The sequence below is a fragment of the Charadrius vociferus genome, unplaced genomic scaffold (genome assembly GCF_000708025.1).
Source record: "Charadrius vociferus isolate BGI_N301 unplaced genomic scaffold, ASM70802v2 scaffold995, whole genome shotgun sequence".
NCBI lineage: Eukaryota > Metazoa > Chordata > Aves > Charadriiformes > Charadriidae > Charadrius > Charadrius vociferus.
In genome coordinates, this window is record NW_009648475.1 from 323,159 (window position 1) to 349,227 (window position 26,069).

Consider the following 26,069-nt stretch of genomic DNA (forward strand, 5'->3'; position numbering starts at 1 on the left):
AGTATAGAGTCTACTGATAATATTTTGCAATCTGCAGGCTTCAGCTGAAACTTCAAATGAAAAATCCAACTGATGATATGTATTGCATCCCACATGAAGCTGGAAATGCATGTTACTAAAATAAATTCAAATTAGAAACAAAATTAACTTGTGACTACCTTAAAAATTCTTAGCAGTGGCTGTTTCAAAAACATGTAAACATACCACAAGTCATATATATTTATATTCTCAAATATATAGATAAGTGTAAAAAGATCGGCAGGTAATCAAGACATTCCCTTCCATTTGTCCTTCTTGTCAACTGTACACTAACTCATATGCCAAGGAGACAAAGGATCAAGGTAAAAAAACTTCTGCAGCATAAAGAAGGGAAAGTAGGCAGGTTTTGTTCTCTCAGATGGGAAGAAAAATTCCTGCTTTATGTTTAGCAACGGAGATGAGTGAGGTTGCATAAAATCCTCCTCACTTGTCCCCTGCCAGCAAAGGACATATACAATATGACAGTACAATAGCTTCGCCAATCTATTTTCTTCACAAATCTGTAGAAGTTGGAAGCTGTCTCACTGAGACACAGTTGCACTGCAGATCTTAATAGATTCAGTGATGTCGTGGTGCCCAACGTGGCGCTCGACCGGGGCTCTCACAGACTGCACATCACCACAAGACTTGCTTTTTAAGGCCCAGGATCGTGTTTCAGGGTCGTGAAGTGTAAGCAAGAGCCTCTCTGCATCTCTCTCCTTGGCATAAATTACAACTAATCAGGTCTTATCACTCTCAGAGTGAACAGTTTCTGCACAATATGCTGTTCATTTCAGAAAGTTCAGTTAGCCAGAAGATGCTTAGCTGTAAAGTAAAATTACAAAATAGAAAAGGGGTTCCATTTTACCTCGAACCAGGACATTAGACAAAACAATAGGATTTGCAATGCTGTACTGTCACTGCCATAGGGGGCTGCTGCATACTAGTGGGTACAGTTCATTGGAAAGGTTAAGGCAACCGAATTTCACACACAAGGCACATCTTCCAGAAGCCCATGGTACAAGTGTTTAAAACTCGCGCTGTGCGCCACTAATAAAATGAAGGTCACTTACTGGCATTATAAGACTTTGCTCGTGTTTCAAAATACCAGTGGAAGTGCCAACAAAATGTTTTCTCTGCACAGTTTTGCTTGTATCAGAACTCAAACATTACAGCTGTAAAAATCAGTATTCTACAGGCTATCTTATTGGGGAAAAGAAAAAAGCTCTAAACCAATTAGTAACAGTTCTTAGTTTGATATTTGATTAATTTCTTACTTTAAGTAAGTGATTCTTAAGAAATCCCATTAATTTCAGGAGCATTAGGAAAGAAAGCAGTAGACATTGTCCCTGATGGTCATAGTACTTAGACAAAGTAGATTTAATTCTTAACATAATCTCTTCCCACTCCTCTTTGAACTACTCAAGGTATATAAAGACAACAATGTAACAGGCAGAGATTTGGAGCAGAAACCACATTATCAACAGAGGTCACAGAGAGGGAAAATATACTTTAAAAAAGATGAGCTAAATATAGATTTAATAACTTGCTTGGATTATAACGGCCCAAGGGGTAATTTTAGGATCCTATACCCCAGAAGTGAAGAGAAACAGCAATTATAAGTCTAGAATAAGGTGGTTTTTACTCTTCTGAAAAACATCACATGGGCAATGTCTTTTAATGGACACAGTCTGCATTTTGATCTTGGAAGGGAACAGAAGGTCCCTGGTAAAACTCTCTTCAAATAACAGCAAAATTGACCTGAATCAAATTTGTAGGACAGCTTCTTCGCTTTGAAAATGTTTACAGTTTAGATACGGATTCTTATCAGAAGCTGAATTTTGCAAATTGTCCCTTCAGCTCTGATATTTGATTCAAACCATGACACTAAAGATTCTGGAATTATTTGTATTTTAAAGGTTTTGAATACCACGTCAGACCTGCTACCTCATAAACTTTTTGTCATATTCACTGCTTGATTCCTCCTCTGACATTCTTTCCCTTTTTTTTTTTTTTTTAATCCAAATGGCATTAATACCAGCCATTTACAAAAAGAAAGGTAAGGCAAATAACTTCAGATGTTTCTAAACAATCTTTTAAACTGCAATAGAAGAAATATTTTACTTCAAAGCACTGTATGTTAATGCACAATATGGGACAGCATGTAGTGGTCAATAAGGAACTTGGTACACCTTCTATATCAACAATGATGTCAAAGATCAAAACCCAAAATATTACATTACAAAAACTCTAATCTCCATAATAACCTGGGGCCATCGGTCTTCCCTTGGCAAGTAAAATCCACAGAAAATCCACAACTGAAAATCATTCACATATATATTTATTGAGAAGCAAATGATTCTATCCCTTGTCAATTTGGTAATACTGCCCCATAAAAAGGAAGCTCATGAGTCTCAATCCTGACTCTACAGTAATGGAAACGAGTAACTAGGAGTGATATAGGGATGGCACAAACTGCTTTTGGAGGGAAAAAAATTGTAAATTTGTGTTTTTCTTTAGGGGGGAAAAAAAAAAAAAAGACTGAGAAAAAAGATGGCTGATTAAGAGCTAGCGAGAAGCTTAGGAGGCTCAAAGTAGTCTCACCAGAACCAGATTAATACAGTTATCCCTAACGACATGCAGAGTCATTCATTCTTTATTAACTGAAGAAGAGAGCTGTCTACTGAATTTCTAACAGGACTTCCTATAGTACATTCCTTTTGAGCTCTTCCCTCCAAGTACTGACCTTCTCCACTACTCTCCTGCCCATAGAGTCTAATGTGATCACAGTCTGAATTGATTTGGCTGAAAAGAATTATGACAGAGACCTTATATCGCAGTTACCCTTGAAGAACATCTTGCATATGCACTCCTAACTCTCACCACTAACAAAACGAAGCTCTCACTTCAACTGTACTATTAGGATGTCCAAATAGCAGAAAAACATATTACAAGATTCTGTTGTCTGAACAAAACAAAACATTTTTTTTTGTCCAAGACTGCGAACTGGGGATTTATTTGATTAAAAAATTCTGATAACACAACAGCAAACACTTCTGCTTCTGGATAATTCTTTCTACCTATTAAGTGACAGCAAGCCCTATATATATTTTATACTTACCCATATCTGTTGGAAGCTAAAAATAATGGTGCCTTTAGGAATTGTACCCTACCTAGTTTGTGAAAGATGACGTGAGCCACTTCTTTTCTGCACATTTTATTTTTACACTGCTTAACACTGCTGTTATTCCTGAGCCTGATTTATGTGTACCCTGGAGTACTCCTAACCCCTTTTGATGTTATTTCTACTGGAAACAGTTGACAAAAGCAGATCTCCCCTTGAGGATTGCACAGTTTTAGTATTTGTTTCAACTTTCAGCCGTTTGCTCAACCTATTAAGAGCTTCTTGAAAGACATAAAATAGCAACCCATCACCTTGAATGCTACAGAAAAAAAATAAATGCATAAAGGCTGCCAATTCACGCTAACTCTGCTGCAGATAAGCAGAATACATTGGAAGGCATTACACTACATGGAATACTGCCTATGGATTTAGCATAACCCTACAAGGGTATTTGGCTCTGAAGTATTTCATTCTGTTGGTCAGAGATGCATGAAAATATTCATATAAAATATAAACCCAAGGCAAATAGAAAGTGTGCCTACTGTAAACTTGAGAACAAAAATTGTCAATAGGCTTAAGCATTACTTCTACTTTGTATTTTTTCTATGTACCATAGAGTACAGTACTGCTTTAAATACAATTTTTATGAGCTCTGCTAAAACCATACATATGCCATGCCAAGACTCTAGGAGCCTAACTGCTCTGCCTGTGGTGGACTAACCGTCCACGATAAATGGACAAATACAAGTACAGAAATGGTATATCTTGCTGCAAACAATAATATTTAAGAAATACATAAATAGTACCTAGTTGTCATCTTTTCCTGTTTAAATTTTTTCACCAAAAAGAAAAATGTATTCTGGACAATTTTTTTTTTACTGTAGTGAAGCTAATACAAAGTAACAGTTTATGTACCAAATACAGTTATTCTTCTTTTCCACCTGAATTCTATAGAATGATGAAAGTAGATTTCACAAAATACTACAAACTGCAGATTGCTTTAGTTGCTACTTTTCAACTGTATAAGAGTATTAGAAAGTAATCATCAGCACAAATACATATAGTCACCTAAATGTTTAGCTAAAGTAAAAAGGTTATGGGTATTTCTGTAATTTCTTTGAATTATATATAAATATTCCAAGAACACTAGGTTGGAGAAAAGAATTAGAAACTCAAAAAACTGAGCAGACATTTCATAAGTAGCCCAAGAATTTACAATTACCTTTGTGCAACACTAATAATTGATTTCTAGCTTTTTGCAAAATGGGCTTACCTTTGACCATCCTTGCAACTGGAAAAAAAGAAAATCAGGAATAGAAACTAAAATATTTTTTTCCCACAGCTTTAATTTGAAAATTATTTAATTCACCCAAAGATATATGTGAAATTATATTTTAACAACTCACAAGATTGGCCATATAAAAAAATGAAGCAGAGTAAGGTCTTCTTGGTACCACCTACAAATGTTTAATATTACACAAAAGTGCATAATAGACTTTTATGGCTTTAAAAATCCAGCTTCTGAAAGATAATCAGTATTTAATGTATGGATACATTCTCAAAACTTTAGAGTTATCACAGAAATGTGTAACAATATTTTGACATGATGAGACAGAATAATTTTCTTCCATTTTAGTTCCTCTAACATTGCCTAGAGAAGGGGCTTTTAGACAAGCTTTTCTTCTTTGTTTTATGTTTTTCTTTTTTCTTTTTTTTTTTTTTTTTATTGGAGAGGAGGGCCTAACAAAAACACAGTAAGTTTTCAGGAACAGACAACTGTGGTCTAGAAATACTTCAGAGTTTTTGACAACCCAGTGGACACAGGTCCTGGAGGTAGGTACTGTTTATCCCATAAAGCTCAGTTGTTAGTTCATGCCTTTTTCCCCCTTTGTTGTACTTCATGGTGTTTGGTGACCTCTTTTGATGCTTCCTGACCCCTACACAGGCAATACTAGGACATGAATAACGCTTTTCCATGCAATCCCACTGCCAGGATAAAATGTATACTTTCACTGTAGATTTAGTTTCAGCAGTGAACCTTTGGGTTTCAGCTTCAAGATTATCCCAAGCTGGCTGTGCCACAGAGCTAGGCTACCTGTCACAGTACTTTGTAGGATATCTGTTAGTCATTGCCATTTGGCTTGGGATCAGGGACCAGCCGTTGGCCCTCTTCCGTTTAGCAGTACAGACACATACTAGGGCTCTGCACTGCGGCAAGGTAAATCATTCTTCTTGCCCTGTGAATTGTTAGAAGGAACAGGAGAACTAGCCACTTTTGAGTAGTTTAGTCTGCACCCTTGCTGCAACATGCTGAAGTACCAATTTGACAGAGACTGATATTAGGCCTTTGACCTCCACCCAGAAGCCAGTTCTGTAAATACACCACAGAGGTTGCTGCCAAAATTGCCTCTTTCCAGAAGACACACCATGTGAATCACTACACAGTTCAAGTGTCCTTTGCAACTTCTCTCCTTTGACCAACAACTACTATTTCACAATTCTTTTTCATTTTCATGCAAGGAACAGTGCTACCTGCACTGAGGCAGAGTCAAGGTACAATAATTTCATGTTAGTTAACCATGAAAGAGAAGAGGAACTGAAATAATATTGCCTACTTCCTGCTTATTTCATCTTGTGCAGTTCCTCAGGACAGTACAAAAGACCTGCTCATGGGTGGGAGGAGATGAGAAGGTGTGCAGAAGAACAGAAGTCACTCACAAAATCTTGTGAAGTATACAATAAGACAGAAGAGAAAACATCATCTTCATCATTGCATCGTATCACTTGAGGAATGAGAAAGGAAACACCTGTAGTCCTAGGAACTATGAGAAGTCAAATTCTGGCTGCATAAATGCATTAGTGCATTTACAACCTTAAAAACTGCAAGAAGGCTGGTGAATTATTCTCCTGCTCAACTCTTAGGATAACTGATTTCACTGCCTCCTGCCAAACAATTAATTCCATGGCCTACAAGATGTACTGGGTGAGAAGAGTATTCTCCTGACTTTTTTGAGATTCAAGGGGATACAACTGGTCTGGAGGCTGGCTTCATAATATCTGCCATCTAATCCTCTTCTAATGCCACAAGCTTCAGAGATCTTTCTATGATCAAATAAAATCTGTCAGCCATTCAGAAAAATAAATTGAACTTTCATTATGTAAAAAGTACCTCTATGCTCGGCAACAGAAGACAAACCTATATATGAACAACTGAATCTGCTATGCAAAATAAAGAGAAGACTGAAAGACTTACTATGTGTATGAGTAACTTCAAAGAACCTGTTGTCCTCATCACGGACAGATAACTAGGAATTGCTAGTGCCTTGTCAGATGCTCAGGCACACGAATCCTACCCTGTTTCTTAGGGTACTCAGTCAAAACTCCTACAAAATTTTAGAAATAAAATACTCTAAAATCACCTGATGGCATGTCAGAAGGGGTCCTGTAACCTGGAAAGAATCTGAACAGCATGAGGCCAACAGGAAGACTTGTCTTCCTTCCCTGTTTAGTGTATAAATCAAATAAGCTTATTCACAAATAAATATGCCCAGATTGTGTGCTGAGCTAAAAGTCTACTGAAACATAGGTCTCCCATAGTTATTTGATGCCTTAATTGAAATTACTGAGAATTTATACGCTTTTCTGACATGTCAATATAGTCCCACTACACTTCACTAGTAAAGTTTAGGAAGCCAATAGTCCTGGGAACAGTTCAGCTAAGCAAATTCAGAAAATTAAGTCTTACCTCTTTCTTTCCTTTGGGATTTTGTCACAAAACAGAGGAAAAAATTACAGCTTCATGAATATGGGTTAGTAGGTCTGTATTGAATATACGAACTCAGGAAAATGTCAACATATCCATTTCAAATTTGATTGAAATAATTATACCTAGTTCTCAAGGCTAAGTAAGCATATTTATTGCTGAGGCTTTTCCCTCTTGTTCTTGGGAAAAGGAGAAAGCTGGGCGCAGAATGGAAACTTCATGTTATCCTTAATTACAGAGAGGTTAATACTGTTGCTTACTCACTGTTATAGACAAGTTATCTAAGTAATTCAACATGCATGCCTGCAAGGTAGTCTCTGAAAGAGACAAATGACAATGATGTGTATATGGGAAGTGATGGACACCATACTATTCTCTTCAGCGCACAATTATCTTTTAATTTCTAACAAAGACTCATTTTCTTCAGCCAAATACTGTCAGCAACCAATCAGCTGCTATCTATGCAGTAGCATGCAAGCACAACATAATATAATTACACTAGGTCTGGGATAGAATCGGAACAACCACCTATTATTTTCAATAGGAAGTTTACTTCCAGGAATCCAGCTTTTCTTCCCCCAAAAGATATCTCCTAACAGTTTCATTCACACTTCCTGCTAGCTTATAAGATTTTTCTAAATTCTTTCTTCTATTGCAAAACTCAGACCAATCAATAACAACACTCACAGTGTAAAACATGGTGTTATTAGTTTTGAGGTTCCACCTCAAAATATCTCCTAATCAGCAGATAAATGTGTTTCAGGTAATTCTGGTAACAATGGTAGCTTTCTTTCTCGGGCAATTGGTTATTAATCCATGCATTTGCAAGTAATGGTATTCTTGAATGTATGTGCTCAAATACTATATGGTAAGATGGATTACAGTATTTAAACATGCAATAAACAAGAACACGAGAGCAGATGCATCCTAAGAAATTTTGCTTTGATTTATAAAACAAAACCCAAAAAGTTCCTTTCTGCAGGAACAGTTTGTCCCCCTCAAAGTCGTGCTTTCATTCACTGGCTCTTACATATGCATTAGTAGCAAAGAGCTACACACTTACACCACTATCTTGAGCACTTGAGGTTGCAGTTAGGACTTAAAACAGTCAGATTTCCACCTGCAACTCAACCAAGGTATAAAAATATAAATTTCAAGCATACTAGCAAAACAAAGAACACATGTGAAAGTACGGTCCATTTTCCACCAGGGGGAAAAACGTGTTTAAAAAGGAAAAACAGCAGAGGAGAAAAAAAGCTCTTTGAAAGTGATAAGTACTCTGCAGCACTGAGACTGTGCATCTCTGACACTTTTTGTTGTACTTACCTAATATCTGTGCATGTTATACATGTGATATAGCGACTGTTTGCTGTAACGAGGTTCAAAGCCACAGATGTTTCACTGTCAGCGGTTGGGTGTGCTCCACATTTAAAGTAAAACTCCTGAAATTGAAGGAGAGATAAAGAGAAGATTACATACCTGCCGCTCATGTCCTCCCTTTATCTTAGGCTTACTGACATTTGAGACAACAGACAAATCACCACTGCCAACAGAAAAGGAGGATGGTCATTAGGAAAGGTTTACAAGGAATCCCTTGCAGTCTAGGCGTGTATTTTGTTCAGTGACTTCCCTAGAGAAGAAGATACCTACTTGTGTACTAATTTGATATCAGTGTGATACATTCTGTGGTCTTCTGGATTTATAGAAAAAAAAAATTACTTAATCTAAGGCAGAATAATAAGCACTGTCACTATGCATTAATATTTCCACATACTTTTTTGTTACAGATGTTACCATTTTCTGAACTCTAAAACCCAGTATTTTAGCTCCAAATTGGGAAAGTCTGGCCTTGTTTTTGTGATTTTGGAAATCTATACTATACAATTTCACCATCATATTAAAGAGAAGATCTAGCTCTCTTAGGATACATATTACACTTGCAATTATATATTATATTGTGTTTGAATTAAGTTGCTTTAGTCCATACCGCTCTATAAAGCCTCTTATACAGCTTTCATTAGCATAATACTTTTTATGCCACTGTGTGCTTTCTTCTTTTTCCCATTGCAGCCCAGGGAAAGCCATACTAATCATGCTGTGCTTTGATAAGTTTTCATTATAGGAGATTGTTTTAAATGTCCAAATCACTCTATGCATATGTAAATAAAAGCAGTCTGAAGACATGTGCTTTGCAATAGGAGCCACAGATGACAGTTTGCGATTTCTTCATTCCCATGAGACCTTTTCTCCAACGTCAAACTATGGAAATTTGTAATGAAAACATTAAGACTGGTATAAATGAAGTGTGAATTGGAAGGTAAGAGTGTAAAAGCATCAGAAGAAATGACGAGAAGGTGGCATAAAAGAATGACAGGTGTTGATGGCATATAAAGATGGGATATTAAGATCACGGGTGACTCTCAAGACACGCAGACCGGGCAAAAAAAATCCTAACCACCCCCCCCACAATCCCCTCCCCCAAAAACGGGTGCAGAGGGGAGTAAACTGCAAGTAAACTGCAGCTAGAGAAAAAGACACAGAGACAATGAAAAAAATCAGCAACGTTTCCTAATGACTCACAGAGGTGGGATCAGGATGAAGGAAAAAAAAAAAAAAGTACAGTCACTGTCAACTTTTAGGGTGCAAAAGTCACATCCAAAACCCAGCAGTAAGAACAACCCAAAAGCTGTGAAAAAGACTTGCCAGTCAGCGTTTCCTATTGTCACCCCAAGTTCCCAGCTAGACACATATTTTAGTGCTTGTTAACATATGAATACAAGAGAATGAATGTGGCTGAATGAAATGAGTTTTGTTTAATACAAAATGACCTTCCCCCTTTACAGCCTTGCACTGAGATTTACTACAATACTGTACTAAAATCAGTCCATAAAAAGCCCTTACTGTCTCACTGCCTTGAGCCTTTCAGAAGGGAACTCTTCACCTGTGAAACAGCTGTCAATTACTGTGCTTTCTCAGTGGTGACCATTTCGATATATTGCATATTTCTACATGAGACAAATACAGTACCATGCAGTAATACTTCCGAGGTGGAATCTGGTGACTAGGATATGAGAATCAATCTGCCTCTCAGCTTAGTCAATCCTGCTTCTCAGAGAAGCACCGATACATGCAATAGATTCAACACAAATGAAATATTCCAACTCAAGTTAAGGACTCATTGTCAGAAACATGTGTTAGTAGCAGTTTATTGAGAGAACTAAGGGCTAAGAGGATATTTTAAAGGCAAGCCTAATTTTATAATGAAGCAATTACTCATAGAACTTTTGAAGTAGTCACCTATACATATTTACATAGAGCTAACTTTTTAAAATAACTAAATCATCCTTCTGTCTTGTTCCATAACATCAGGAAGTAAAGAAGCAAGAAAATATGCTTAAAGTCATCCTTAGACAATACTTTTTTTTTTCTTTTGTTCAAGACCCAGTTACACACATAGCTTTAAATATCAGCTCAGCTTTATACATTTCAGCAGTCGAGAATGAGTCAATGGAACTACACGTTCATCGGAGTACATGAAAACCTTACACAATCTGTAACTTTAATTTATTTTCGACCTTTAAAAGTGTTTAAAAATATCTTTGTATTATTTGCTAATGAGTATTGGGCTTGGGTTTTCTTTGCCCTTTAATTTGATTTTACTTTTGTTTGAATTACATGGTAAGAAGGGTTTATTTCAATGCAGGACAAGTCTTGAAAATATCTCCTTGCTTCAGTACATCTTCTGCACAGAACTAAGAGAATATTGACAACTCACTATTCCAGAACAGATAAACTGTGGCCCAGGAAACGTATAAAAGAAAAACAATTTTTGATAAAATTACTTTCCCACTATAATATAACTTTCTTTGGGTCACAAGCAAAAGGAAAAAGAGTAGTAAAGGAAGTAAGCCCTAAAACACTCTAAATAGCTTTAGACTTTTTTTTTTTCCCTAAAGAGCGTCTGTTTGATGATTCTAGTTGCTTTTGACAATACCTCACAATGGTTATAAGTTTCTAATTGTGAAAGCTGCTTGATGAAAATGGAAGGGAAATAAAGCGATAAAGTTCTTATTTCATACTCTAAGATGTATGGAAGATTGCCTACAAGTCAGGGGAGGGGAAAGAGAAAGAAAATTAAAAAAAAAAGTTGAGTCTTGTGCTACATTCCCAAAATACTTTCTCTGTAACATTAGGAAAATTACTTCTCTATACTTCTGTTTATCAGCCCAAAAACTGCTTTAAGAAAATTCCCCACTAATTACATTTACAATGAGCTTTGCTGTTGCTGAATGGAGAACTTTATGGAATGTGAAAATACAATTTGAAATAACAAAAGAAAATATTACTACTCTCAAAAATTCTTCAGTGAAAGACTCCCTGCTTGAATAAACTACAATTAAAGAAATAGCAAATCTTAATATTAAATGCAAACAGAACAGAGAGATCATTAAAATTATAGAAGAAAAATCCCTCAAGATTATACGTCAAGTATTTGTTCAGGAGAAATCAAGATTAAAGAATAAAAGTCATTTATAACTAATGTGTTGAGACAGCAGTACAGTAAAACCAACCCAAATGTCCACCGTTGCAAAAACAAGAGAGGTATCAATCCACACAATGCACAGTTCTACAAAATCAACACAGCAGTCTACTTCTGTAGGTCTAAGACATTAGTGCTGTGATGGGAGTTCAGAAATATGGGGAGACATTGGAATGTGAAAAACGCGGTATGCCAAGTGGCTAACAGTTCTGGCACAGAGTGGACTGCATTTCCACATTTCAATTTATTTATTTTTTTAATCATAGCAATACACATTCCAGTTGTTTGAAGGCTTTTAAAAGTCATGAATTTAATTAGGTTACCAGTTGCAAATAAAAATTTACCTGGCCTGGTTTCAAACATTGCATTTACATACATTTACAAGGTTATGTTTTAGACACAACTTAACTTAAACTTCAGTTTCGCTAAGGATGTCTTTGCTGATGATGGTACATTTTCCCAGTAAGGTCCCTTCTGCTGCTTGCTGGTTCTGAACAGCTCCCAGGGGCCAGTTCTCTACTGGGTTTGGAATGGGCTAGTAGAAGGAATCTACCAGATTTCCCAGAGACTGAGCGTACTTCTTGTGATACAAGTACAACCCTTTGATGGCAGGGCATATATGTACGAAGTTATGAAGATAACTCATCAGCACAAGTTGTTTCTCAACTGATTCCAGCAATGAAATTACTGAGAGTAAAATAAAAGTGGGAAGAGTTTAGCCACTTCTCACTCTCCAGCCTTGCATGTCATCAGGCATGTAAATATAGCTATTCTTTTATTTAGTCTTTCACCCAGTGTATGATAGCCTAAGGAGACAAATTTGCTGGATTATTTAATCTAAATCATTTTATGTTCCAAGGTTAGTCTCCAAACAAGCATAGAGACCTTAGAGCCAGCCAATTTAGCACTAACCCTCTAACTCTGCAAGACTGTCACGCTCATATGAGCAGTTGTTACTTCTTAACATTAACATCAAAAAGTGTCTCTCAACTCATGTTATGCTATATGAGACAATACATTCAGAATTTTAACCTTATAGTAAAAAATCCTTAGAGAATAACATAAAAGGGATGGGCAAAAATTCATGCAGTCTACATCACTCTCTGACAACTTCTAAAATACTTTAAAATAGAAGAAATTACATTATTTCTCTTTTCTGCACCCATGTTCTCACTCGATACGGAAATTTCTGATGAAAGCATTTTTCTTTTTGTAAAGTATTTCTGTTCAGCAATGAGTAAGGAAGTCACGAAATTACTGCAAAAGCCAAGACAAAATTTAGTGCTTTTCTTCAGTCCTGGAAGTGTGTAGTTTTATGGTCACCTTCTACTGCAGAGAATATCTTTACATCATTTTCTTGCCTAAAGGCATAGGTCCCATGAAATTGCAAACATTCTATTTAACACTACAAATGTCTTCCTTTTGGCAGTGTATCTGATAGATTGGTATTCAGAGAAGGGAGCAGGCATTGCTCTTGCATACTCTGTCATATTCTTCACTCCTGTTATCGCTTTTGTGTCACACAACATCATAAAATTGCAAGGGAGAAGAAAAGTTTCAAAGATACATGGTCAGTGTTAGATACTTTTTACAAAACTCAAGAAGAAAATACTCAAATTTATAAAAAAAAATAATCATTTAATATTATAAAAAAAAAAAAAAAGAAAAGCACCTCTCCCTAAATTCCGTCTTTTCAAACAAAGCAGGGGTTTGCATGCTCCTAATGGTAAGCGAACTGTCTTCTAGACAGTCAAGTAACTGATGTATGTATAAAAAATCAAAATCATACACAAACCATCAGTGGGAAGCTTGAAGTCTGAAACAGAACAAGGTGAGACAGGCCCAGAAGAAACTTTACCCTTTTGATACATGTTCCCCAGTCCAGTTTACTGGACCGTCAGAAAAACACTGCTCTTTGCTAACAAGTACCAAGACAACCTGCACATCAGCTGATATACAACATATACCCCTGAGAGGACAGGTTCCTAACCCTGCTTCTCATTCACTGCTGTGTAAGTTGGTTAAAAATGCTAAGGAAGCTCAGCCTTTGAATTTCTTATTCCCTTTTCTTAATAAGCTAGAGAACAAGGTAGGGGCCCTATGGTATTTTTCCCCTGAATTACCCACAGATGTGCTTATTTAGGACTGATAGGCAAAGCCATTTATTAATATGTGTTATAGCCATTGAAGGTGTAGCTTTCATTTTTCAAATTATCAGCACTCTTAAATCTCCTTTCATCTGTATCACCATAATTATTCCCCTGAATGCGAAAAAACTTCAGTGCCATTGTGGCATACTCCTGTGATAATGCTTCATTTCCTTTTCCAACTGAAAAACTAAGTACATACGCTGGTCTGAGGACGGATTGAAAGAAACCCACTTCAGAACAACTGTGGAATCAAATACTTTTTTTTTTTAATATGTTCTGGGAAAGACTAGGTTCAACTCTGAGCAGAGACATTTTAAGCTTCCCATATCGCAGAAGTGCAGGCAGGGGCTTTAGAAAATATAGGAATATTTCTGTGGTGGAAAAAAAAAAAAAAAAAAATTGTAAAATGGCCCAGTTCACACGTGGAATGGGTACTGCTTTTAAAGTTAAATAAGTAAAAGGTGTTAGAAAAGCTGTTTAAATTACACTGGCTAATTAAAAAGAGGAAGGCTGTACCAACCAAGAATAACTCTTAGAGAGTACAGCAATCAAGTCTTCAATGATTTTGTGAAAGAGTCATGAATGAGTTGTATATGTAAGACTGCTCCACATTCTTCTGTGAGCCAACAGTATTTTCACTACCTCTGCTACTGGAAAACATCTTCCTCAAAATACTGGCCTGCAGTACCAACTTCCCAATTACCCTATGCAGCTCAGCAGATGCTAACAAGAACACATAAATAAAACAAAAGTATTCCTACAGCTACCTAAATTTCAGACAAAGTCTTCTGTTTCTTTTATGTTTGGAGTTCATCTGGAACTATTATTCCAATGCTTGCAGCTGAGAAACTAACCTTAGGTTCTTCTCCTGTCATCAGCACTGCTTTCTTTTAAGATGATCTCCATTCAAGAATATTCCCTTCCTACTTGAGGTTTCAATCAAAACCAAACCTTCTCTCTGTGGATTTCCTGTGATTCATAAACTCGATGCTTGATCATGATATCAACATTGTAAACACTCTTCCAAAGGGCACCTGACCTCCCTAAGCTGGGAAATGCAACTACCCCTTGGGCACAGCTAGCTGGATCCTCTCCTGGGCAAACAACCAACACACACAGCTTTCATGGACTGCCTCAGTGGTTATGGGCAAACACAACTCCTTTTGAGGGAAAGGATTTGTGCGTGTCATTAGACCAGTGTTCAAACTGCAGCGCCAAACTCCTTAGGTACTGTATCTGTGTTAAAGAAGTGTATAAATCAATCCCTACAAAAAATAGAATAATGTGTGTGATTCATCGCTAATTCTCTATTAAGATTAAGCAGTCCAATAATCAAGGTTATTAAGTGACAGTTGATTTGAAGGACCTTAGCATAGATTTTAGGAATACTGTGAAGACTTTGGTCACTTTAAGCATTCACATACAAATACTAACATGAATCTTTCCAAAGCATAATCACTACAGGCAGATGACATTTCTTTGCCATAAAAAAAAATAATCATAAAGTAATTTTTTTATTTGAAAGAGAAGAGGCTTTGAAAAACTCAGCACCTGATCTCAGATCTACATATTTAGAATGGAAACAGAATAATCAGCAAGAATGAAAATAAAGGGATGCCACCAATACCAGCATCTTTTATATACACCTCTATAAAAATGTCCCCAGCCTTTACACTTCCAAATTCACAGAATCTCTGCTGTAGAACATGCAGCAGAAGGACAGCATGGCAATTCATGGACACTGTAAGAAGTGTGAACTTTGAAAGCAATGCCTTTATGGGATGTAAGGAAAAAAACTGATATCCCAGGAAAGACCAAATATTATATGGTAAGCCTCGTTAATATACTGTTGATGATTAAGATGACCTCAAAGATAAGCTGAAACACCTTTTTATCTGAAGAATGACAATAAAGTGCTGATATATTAAATTTCAACGTCTATAAGAAGTATATATTTATTTAATTTGGCAAGAGACAAAAGCAGCATAAAAACGTAGAAGTAATATGAGCATCTCTGATATCTGCCTTCTGACTGAACCCCATTGCCCTTCTCAAACTGCCTCTGGCTAAGAAGAAGAAAGATCTGTTATTCACAGTAAAAGCTCTTTAGGATGAGCATCCTCTGCCAACTCTTCACTGAGGCTGTCAAGAGTATGCTTGGTCTCAATGAACATGTGAACTTTGACCTGTGTGAAGGATTGGTGAGGGAGGAAGTTAACTTTTGAAATTATTATTACATTTTTGAGACAAGCACCAGTTTGGGACAGAAGTGTTACTCTCCTGCGTTTTTCCAAATTTTCTTTTCTGTTCAGCAGTAGCGATTGCAATCTAAAAGTGTCCCAGTAACTAAAAGACACAATATACTTCAGAGAAGGAAGTTGCAATACATCTTTACAACATCTCCTTTTTATTCTTGGTCAACTTCAAGTAAGTTCATGTAAGGAAAACATTAAAAACATACAGTTCCACTTCTCTCAGAATCCAACACATTCACCATACCTTCTATTCAGTTGAGGATATCAAAACAAATTTGTTGTATATCTAATATTTGAACAGGTAGCTTATGATATGGAAAGTATTTTGAGTGTAGCAGGATTATGGGATAGGAAATGTACGTGCTATTCATAAATCTTTACAATACCTAGTGTTTTAGTCCTGACCAAATCACTTAAAGCCAAGTTTTAGGTATACAGAAATTTATCTAAAAACTCATCATAAATTTTTTTTTATAAGACTTTTTCAAGGGCTAAAAAATAGCACAGCCTCTATTCTCATCACACCCAGATCCCACTTTTGTCCACAATTCTTACAAAAAAAAAAAAAGAAAACAGAAAAAAAAAACCAATCTCTTATTTAAGTACAAATTCCTCTTTCCAGGGGACATTTGTGTCTTTCATTTTTCCAGAATTCACTGGAAGAACAACAGAGAAATATTGTTCAAAAATTAATAACAGGACAGCTATAGTTACCACCCAGTTTTCATCAGCAATCTAATGTGATATAAATAAGATTATTAATGATTTAAAAGATCTTACTATCTATTTCTGAGGTAGCCATCACTTATTATATGCGATTTTCAGTGATTTATACCAACAATATTGTTTTTGTACAATGGTGCATACAGCTTGCAGATCTATTGTCTGCACTACAAAACACAACCCAAGTCATTACTTTTCACTTAATAGTTTGTATTAAAATTAAAAAAGAAGAGATGGATATAATTAGGACTCACATAACTGGCGTGATGGATTAGTAATCATACAAGGTTATAGTGACATCTGGCCTCTGGAGATAAGGTGCAATTATAGTTTCGCAGGACTTTTGTGTGTAAGAAAAGCAACAAGAAATACAGTACCAATCACGTATTATTCTTTCCTTGTCGACTAGAAAAGACACAGTGAAAACAAAGAACACAAATGCCTTGGGAATCCCTTAGCTGCTGCTGCCTAGACAATGCCATTTCAACCACCCAGGAAAGTACTCTATGTGAAAGTGACTTTGCTCATTTTTAACAGCAGCATTTCTCATTTGCTTTGCTTGTCTAAAGGCAGTCACACACCATACTCGCTTCATTTCTCTGCAAGTCGTGGCTCAGGCTCAGACAATCCTGTCACTAATTCTGCTGTCATTCCTTCGAGTAGCAATATTTCCATGACACGGACAGAATAAACAGGACTCCAACATGATCCCAGCTTTTCTATCTCACATGTTCTCATATATAGACAAAGAAATTAAGGTTGTAGGGCATCATGTCTCCTTATAAAATGGATCTTTGCCTGGAATGTTACCTCGTAGTGGAATCAAAGGCCCTACAGACAGCCAATCACCAGAAATGCGTAAATAACATGTCACAGGTACTGTAATGTCCATGGTATGTAAAGATACAGCAAGACAGTTGCAAGTAAACAACTTTCAATGAGAATGGCTATGCTTTAATATAAAATAACGTGACAGGTTTACACCTTCCTTGCCCTGGAAGAGTGCAAACTCTCCCCTTCCCCCCTCTGCTCTGAACCTTTTTCATCCATGTTTCATTTAGAAATACAATCTCTGATCAACACTAACTTGTGGGCTGAATCAAGACTGCAGTTGTCAGGAATATCAAATTACCTAGCCCAGCCTCTGGAGCCCAACTCGAATTGTTCTGTTGAATTTGTTCCCCGGGTTTCAGCATGTATGAAACAGTTCATTTTGGAAAAGTTTCTTTGAATTACTTGAGCCACCAAGGAAGTCTCAGTTTCAGAGTAGCTACTTATAATCTATTATAATCATCATATCCCGAACATTAGTGCTGATTTCTAAGACTTAAATTTTCCCATCAGTCTCTTTTAAAGTAGAATCCAACTGTTTAAATTTGTTATCAAGTGTTTCCTGCAGAGAATCAATCCTTTACTTTGAGCTTAATTTCCTCTGGCAATCAGATTTGAATTTTTATGTGAACGTAAGCCACAAAAAGGGCTCAAGGAGGGAAGAAACTCAAACGCTATATGATATCAGATCCTCAGGCTGCGCTTCTTGTGGCACAAAAAGTTGTTTGCAATTATAGGTTTGAGTGATTTGTTTCTTTTCCAACCATGCTAACAAGCACTTGGGGTAAGGATAGTGATCAAGAATTCAAAATGACTACAGAATAAAACTAAAATGTATATGAAACAGGACTGCCATACTTGAGCTGTAAATATTGCACAGGTGACATTACATTGTAAGGTCTCCCAAAGAATGTCATCTCAAGCTTCAGAGAAAAGCCTGCAGAGTTAACAAATATCTATGTAAACTACATCATTTCTTTAACTAGCTGTTACCTTTCATGTGCATTCTAGACAACCTGACCAATTCCATGGTCTAGTCTGTAAATATCGCTGCATTTCTGTAATACATGCAGTAGGCTCCCATCCACCTGATCCTATTACAACTGAAACATTTACATTTTGTCCATTGCTTGATATCAAAGGAACTGGTTGGGTTCAAAGCTTAGAAAAAAAGGTATTTTTAACCCAACAGCCATCTTAAATAACTGTTATTTTTGGGTTTAGGTTTTCAGCCTTCAGCTAATATCACCAGTGTCCTAGAGCCTCACACCCATCCATTAACCATATAGATGATCTACAAGTCTGTAACATAGCTGAAAGGCAGTACTAAGACACCTTTCATTTGGCACTAAAGCTGCCTCAGGGGGAGCATCAGTATTTATGTGAGGACGCTGGGCAGACAGAATTAGGCTGTAATACTACACTAGCGGCTCTTTGCCTCATCTCTGAGGCTCAGCTTTGAAAAATTGGATGGTTTGTTCTGTCATCTTTCCAATGCCAGCCATAGATCAGGATATGAATGAGAACAAACCAGCCAAGACACTGCGCAGTTACATTGGAAACAGCGAGAGAAGGAAAGGGAGGAAATGGCAGAAGTTTTGCTCCCTCCTTCTGTTAGAGATATGCTTGCCTTTTGCTCTGGAGACTCAAAAAACATTATAATGAATGCTTGGCACCTCCTGAATAGGCAATGAACAGGCAATGGGGGTTTTGAAGTCTATTTGCCACCCAGCAGTTTGTCTGTTTTACTTTGAAGCATGTTCTTTGTCATGACCATGCATTCTGTTAGCACAACTATAGCTATGCTGTCCTTAAGTCTTAATCAACTTCTACTGAATTATTGGGGTTTATGGTCCTACTAGTCTCCTTTCTACAAATGTGCTAAAGAGCCGGTCTTGTGTCCCACCTACACACACAGAGGTAACGTCTAACCCACATAGAGCAAGACACATTAAACCCAAAGGTCTGGGGAAATTCTGCAAAATTTTTCCAATAATTATTTTCCATGTTGGTCCAGTTGCCAGAGTTGATGGGGTTGAGAGTAAATGTAGATGTGTTTAATTAGCTTTTTTCTCTCTCCTGAATCTCTGGTTTAAATCTTTTACTTCTACATGGACTGAGCATTCAGGTGGAATATTTGTGCACCAAACAAACTGAAGCTTTCTGAAAACAAAAAGCAACCAAAAAAGATACCTTGCATGATGCCCAGAACATATGATCAATGGAAAAGGAGGAATGATGTTAAATATAGTAACATGAATAGAAAGAAGCAAAGAGTTCATTCATATTGCCATCATCCAAGGAGGGAAGATTACTATGTATATCTTTAGTCCATTTTATTGGTTCAGCTAAGTATAATCTGTACATAACTCCTTATACAAGAAACATTAATTGTTCCTTTCCATTCTGTGAAATGAGATAAAGAAGTTTCATTAGCGAGATAAGCATTTTAGAAAATGTTTTAAAAAGCAAACTTTGAACTATAATGTCTAGTAGAAACACCTCACAATCCTGTTATAATATTCAATATATGAATAATTTGTTACTTCAAACTTATGAAATACAAGTAAGTGTCCAGTGTTTTACATGAGTCATACATTAAAAAAAAATGCATACAAGACTGTTATGGAATTGAATATACCACTACCTAACAAAATGGTGTTATACACTAAAGGCCTGCAAAAACTTTCCCCGGAGGTTCTTACAGGTTACTAGATGTTCTTGAAAGCTACAGGGGGCTGCAGTAAATGGAGTGGGTAGAGGGGACAAACAAATAAAAAACACAAAAAAACCCACCAAAACACTCTTCTCTTTGACTAATCTTGTACTGCAAAACTCATTAATCTTAGCAGTAAACTGAATTTGTTCTCTGGCTTTTAGTTTAATGTTCTCTGTTGTTTTCTTTTTTAAAATATATTTTCAATATATAATATATACAGATGAGCTAGATGCAACACATATGCAAGACGAGATAGAAAATATAAATCACAGTAGGAAATCTATTATCTCCTCCATAAACTTGTTAGCAAAAAGAGAAATCTATGTTTGCATTGCACTCTTACCTGTAGTTTCTAGCATAAAAAATTCTGAAAAATGCAGCATATAAATTAAGCATTTAACACAAACTTATTTCATGTGCATACCGGTACAGAAGCAGCCAACATTTATCAGTAATTGACAGCACAGTATCTTATTTGAAAAAGTATTTTCTATTATTAAAAACAGAATTATTTGGATATTTTTCCTTTGAGACAATTTAATACATAGACATATTATCTAGTGTAGATAGCTATTTGCATAGCTTTAATATAATGCTGATAGTGTCTTGATAGACTGTTTTCAACTGAAGTGATTTGATTTGGTTTTCCCAGCAAACCTGTACCTATTTACATCGCTTTCATGGTAAAAACAAGCAGCAAAAAAAAAAAAATTGCTTTTCCCTAACTTAAAAAATTGTATCCAGGGAGAATAAGGCTACATCCGCACTAGCAAACGGCATATTGTTAAAAACAAAAAAAGCCAAGAGCATTTCTGGGTGATTGAACACAGTCATCCATACAGCTGCAGGATTAGCAAGCTCCTTGACGTGTTTTAGATGGAGCCAGCTGGCATCTCTCACAAGCAGAGTTCAGGAGTGGGCACGCCCAGGGGTAGTTCTTGGTATGTGGTTTGCACTCCTGTTTTGGGGACTGAGAAAACTTACTAGCTGCAGGTAAGCTATGCTGTGCCATTTGGCCTTCAGGTATGAGGAATTTTACCAGCAACATTTGACCAATTTCCTCTGGTCTTCTGACCTGGCAGGTAACTGTGGGCAGGACTCTTCTGTCCTTCTCTATTGCAAAACACTCTCTGCTCCCTGATTTTACAAAGTGGGTTTCTACCTGTAGAAATAGCTGTAAACTCATACTTAATTTAGTCAAATGAATTTGCATAAATAGAAATTCATGCCTTTGCTCAGATCAAAAAGTTTAAAAATGCAACTAAAAAAAGATTTATACAACAACAGAATCTTTAAGTGAGAGCATGAACAGGATTAAGTGTTTTCCACAATCAACACACAATGCTACATTCTCTGTTTGACATTTTATTACAATATCTATCTTACAAAGCAATTAAAATTGTCAAAGTTTTAACTTGCAAATTACCTCAAAAATGGATATCTGAAAAAATATTTTAAAATTTATTATTAAACTACTTTACTTCAACTTTATGTAAGGAAAACCAATAATTTAAAAAAGATACAAATGCATGACCAAAATGAGCGCCTTGTAATGGGCTACCAGAAAAAGAACAGAAAAACGAAAGACAGATGTTACCATGGACATCAAATAAAACCAATGGTCCAGATGCATTGTCTTATTCAAAAAATTTCAAACATACCATGCTGAGTCCCAGCTTCTGTAAATACATGGGTGCCCATGTATTTACAGCACTGGGGACTAGCTCACTAACTCACGCTGTCAAGAGCACCAGCAGTGCTCTAGCAAAATCAACGCTGGAAATTAAAGCTGCCCCTGACTTACAGGTATGTGACGGCAGAGCCAAACGCAGAGATACTTGAGCCAAACAGATCAGTTCCCCGTGTAGGGTGTACAGCTTGCAGAAGTAACTGAGCCAACGAGATGAATTTGGCCTCACAAACGTTGAGTTCCCACAAACATAACAAATGCTATAATAGACCTGTTATGACAAATCTTTTTTCAGACTCCAAAATTCTCCCATAGATGGCATAAGCAATTAAACAGCTAGCGTTCGTGAAACCCTGCCATGCACTTACCACTGCCTTTGCAGTTTCCTAACTGCTATTCTTTCTGTACAGACATTATCTCATGTAATAGCAGCAATGTTCACTAGAAAAGCTCACAGCAACTTGAAAATGAACTTTCCATCACACAACCTGTATGTTCAAGAACTTGTAATGTGTGTGTAGGAAGACCTTGGATAAGTACATTACATAAAATAATCCCTTCAGGATAATTAGAAGTTAAAATGGGAAACACATTTGTACGGAAAACATACACACTTCACTTAAAGGTGCAGACCTGTAACTTTATAAAAATGCACCCTTCCAATTTCAGACAGAAATTACAGCTAGGTATCAGACGTGGTTTCGCTTTGCTCTTCCCCTTCAAATGTTTACAGTTTGGATTTATTTAACTACTATCTCACTTTGACCCACTCTTGAGGAAACAAGAAACGTCACTTCTAAAACACTACTTGACATAGCCAGGAGTCCAGCCTTTAGTATGACGAGTAACCTTTCCAGTCCCTTTTTCCAGATCCATAACATGACCTTCCTTATAAACACCTTGGAAAACACACACATTTATACAGAAAGTAGAAAACCTGAGTTGAGCTCTTTCCTGAACACACAGAGCCCCTAACTCAACTCCTAGGAGAGTGGGCATGCAACTACATTCATGCAAAATGTTTAATTAGCGTGGAGGGCATGGACTAGAACACAGGACAGTACAGCCTACGGACAATACTTAACCACACTCAAGATTACCATCTGCCAAAAAAACCTACCCTATGCCCACTTTCTCAAAGGTCCCCTGCGTACTTCTCCACAGAAACCACAACTGTCAGTCACAAGCCAAATGGTGGTGGTGGTGCCCTTCTGCAGTACAGAGCAGGTAAAGCACCCTTTCCTCCACAAAATAGATAAAATAGCAGCAACTATTTTACTTATCTGAAAAGACAGTCCTTGATGGAAATTAATCCCAGAGAAGCACACAATCCCTCTAACCTACATTGGTTCAGATCCCCACGACTGTGCGCAAGAAGTAGAGCCAGGAACAAGATGCGGGCTGGTCCGCTACCTTGCTGAAAGCTGGCAGACCAGAAACACTGCAAATTTTTCCCATGTGAAATTCATTTGCTCTTGAAGAATATAAGCAGGGAGAACAGAAATTCATGTACGGTTAAGATGTCATAGATATAACACGGTAACATTCTCATGAAAATGAAAGACGCTTCCAACTGTGTCACTCTCATACATCTAGGGGCCTGAATCACGCTCTAACTCAAATCCCCAAGAGACACCCTGAAACTCCCTGCTCCAAACCTGGGCAGGCAGCAAGTCCATCCTAATGTTGCTAAGAACAGTCTGACCTTCTCTACAAGCATGAAAAATGAGTAAAAAATGAACACAGAACACCACTTCATACAAGAATAAGCTTCTTTTTTTTTTTCTTAAGAAAATCTTTTTGCTACAGTATGCCATCTCCTAGGTAACCTGTGCTGTTTATTCTGAGCCTCTCCCAATCACAGGAGCTTTCTAAATAACAAAATGAGAAACAGGCCCTCAAGAAGCATGCTCCAAGAGTCTAGTTAAATATATTCAAAAAGAACGCATTATCTGACACACATGACATTTTACAATCTTTAAAATAAAAACAAAGCATATGTGGTAACGGGGAAAACACTGTTACCTTAAAGGTAGTGGCAAGTATTATGCCAATGCATATTTGTTATTTGTTTTTAAAGGTTCTAACAATTCTTCTAATTTTTGTCACATGGTGTTTTTGTTTGTTTGGGTTTTTTGGGGGGTGTTTAATGGGTGTTTCCGTTTTGTTTCTTGGGCAGGGGGTGGTGTGAGTGTAATATGGACCCAGTGTATTCCATTTTGGTTCCTCTCCTACAGAATCATAGAATCGCCTAGCTTGGAAGGGACCTTTAAGATCACTGAGTCCAAGCATTAACCTAACGGTGCCAAGTCCAACACTAAACCATGTCCCTAAGCACCACATCTACCCATCTTTTAAACACCTCCAGGGATGGTGATTCAACCAGTTCCCTGGACAGACTATTCCAGTCTGATAACCCTTTCTGTGAGAAAAGTTTTCCCTAATATCCAATCTAAACCGCCCCTGGTACAACTTGAGGCAGCTTCCTCTTGTCTTATCACTTGTTACTTGGGAGAAGAGACCAATCCCTACCTCTGTACAACTTCCTTTCAGGTAGTTGTAGAGAGCAGTAAGGACTCCCCTCAGCCATCTCTTTCTCCAGACTAAACCAACCCAGTTCCCTCAGCCGCTCTTCATAAGACTTGTGCTCTAGACCCCTCACCAGCTTCGTTGTCCTTCTCTGGACATGCTCCAGTACCTCAATGTCTTTCTTGTAGTGAGGGGCCCAAAACGGAACATAGTATTCAAAGTCTGGCCTCACCAGTGCCAAGTACAGGGGAACAATCACTTCCCTAGTCCTGCTCACCACACTATTCCTGATACAAGCCAGGATGCTGTTGGCCTTCTTGGCCACCTGGGCACACTGGTCAACCAACAACCCCAGTTCCCTTTCTGCTGAGCAGCTTTCCAGCCACTCTTCCACAAGCCTGTAGCATTGCATGGGGTTGTTGTGACCCAAGTGCAGGACCCTGCACTTGGCTTTGTTGAACCTCGTACCGTTGGCCTCAGCCCATCTATCCAACCTGTCCAGATCCCCCTGTAGACCCTTCCTACCTTCAAGCATATCAACAGTCCCACCCATCTTGATGTCATCTGCAGACTTACTGAGGGTGTACTCTATCCCCTCGTCCAGATCATTGATAAAGATATTAAAGAGAACCGGCCCCAGTAACTAGCCCTAGGGAACCCGACTTGTGGCTGGCCACCAACTGGATTTAACTCCATTCACCACCACTCTTGGGCCCAGCCGTCCAGCTGTTTTTTGCTCTCCAGTGAAGGGTATACCCATCCAAGGCACGAGCAGCCAGTTGCTCCAGGAGAATGCTATGGGAAACCATGTCGAAGGCTTTACTAAAATCCAGGTAAACAACATCCACAGCCTTTGTCTCATCTGCTAAGCAGGTCACATTACCATAGGAGACCAGGTTTGTCAAGCAGGACTGGCCTTTCATAAACCAAGTCACATTTGCTAACCTTTAAGTCAAATGGCTCCCCCCGGGTAAGCCGGGACTGCTGATAAATGATTGAAAGTGGCTTGGTGAGCACTTCCACCAGCTCCCTCAGTTCCTTGTTCATACACTTTGAATATTTATTTCTATACATTTTTCAAAGATAAAAATACAGTTTTTACAGCTACTTAGAAAACTAAATATTTTAAATCAAAGTTTAAATAAACTGCACAAATTTTTTAGGTCAGATTTCTCTCAGCTAGAAAATCAGTTGAAGGAGATTTTCACAGAACTCCAGCTATACAAATGCTCCAGCAAAAACTGAATTACAAGAATTAAGTTATCACAGCAAATCCTTATTGACAGGTTAGTGATCCAGCAAGCAATGCACTATTGCCTACCAGTGTTTAAGATGAAGCTTCCAGAAATCAATCTGTTTGTGGGTGCCACCTCTAACACACGTAAAAGTCACAGCACCTTTAACAGATATCTCCAGGGCGAATTTTATTATTTTTCCCCTTTACAACCTCAAATCCACATGGAGCTGATGTTTTTGTTTGAAAAGAATGAGATATGCACAATTGCAGCTTCTCCCAATGGCACTGCAACAGTGGCATTCAGCGAGAAGTTATTTCCTAGTAGTTACTGCACAGGCACCAGAAGCATGTGGCTTTTCTTTAAAGCAGAAGACAACAAAACTCATTGATGCAACTTTAACACTCCTGTAGTAGTTTTGATGTTGTGATTGTGGGGTAGCAGGAGTGTAAGACAGCTTTATTCATCAAAAGGACGAAACCTGCTTTTCGC

The 26,069-nt window shown here is 37.5% G+C and overlaps 1 protein-coding gene across 1 annotated transcript in view; it reads right to left on the bottom strand.

Moving 5' to 3' along the window:
- PARK2 (parkin RBR E3 ubiquitin protein ligase) overlaps positions 1 to 26,069 on the bottom strand; it is a gene marked incomplete at both ends in the record, with an annotated part of 403,868 nt that overhangs the window by 262,372 nt on the left and 115,427 nt on the right. The window contains one exon of the mRNA XM_009885674.1: positions 8,232 to 8,347. Coding sequence (XP_009883976.1) covers positions 8,232 to 8,347 — 116 coding nt within the window. The remainder of the gene's footprint in view (positions 1 to 8,231; positions 8,348 to 26,069) is intronic.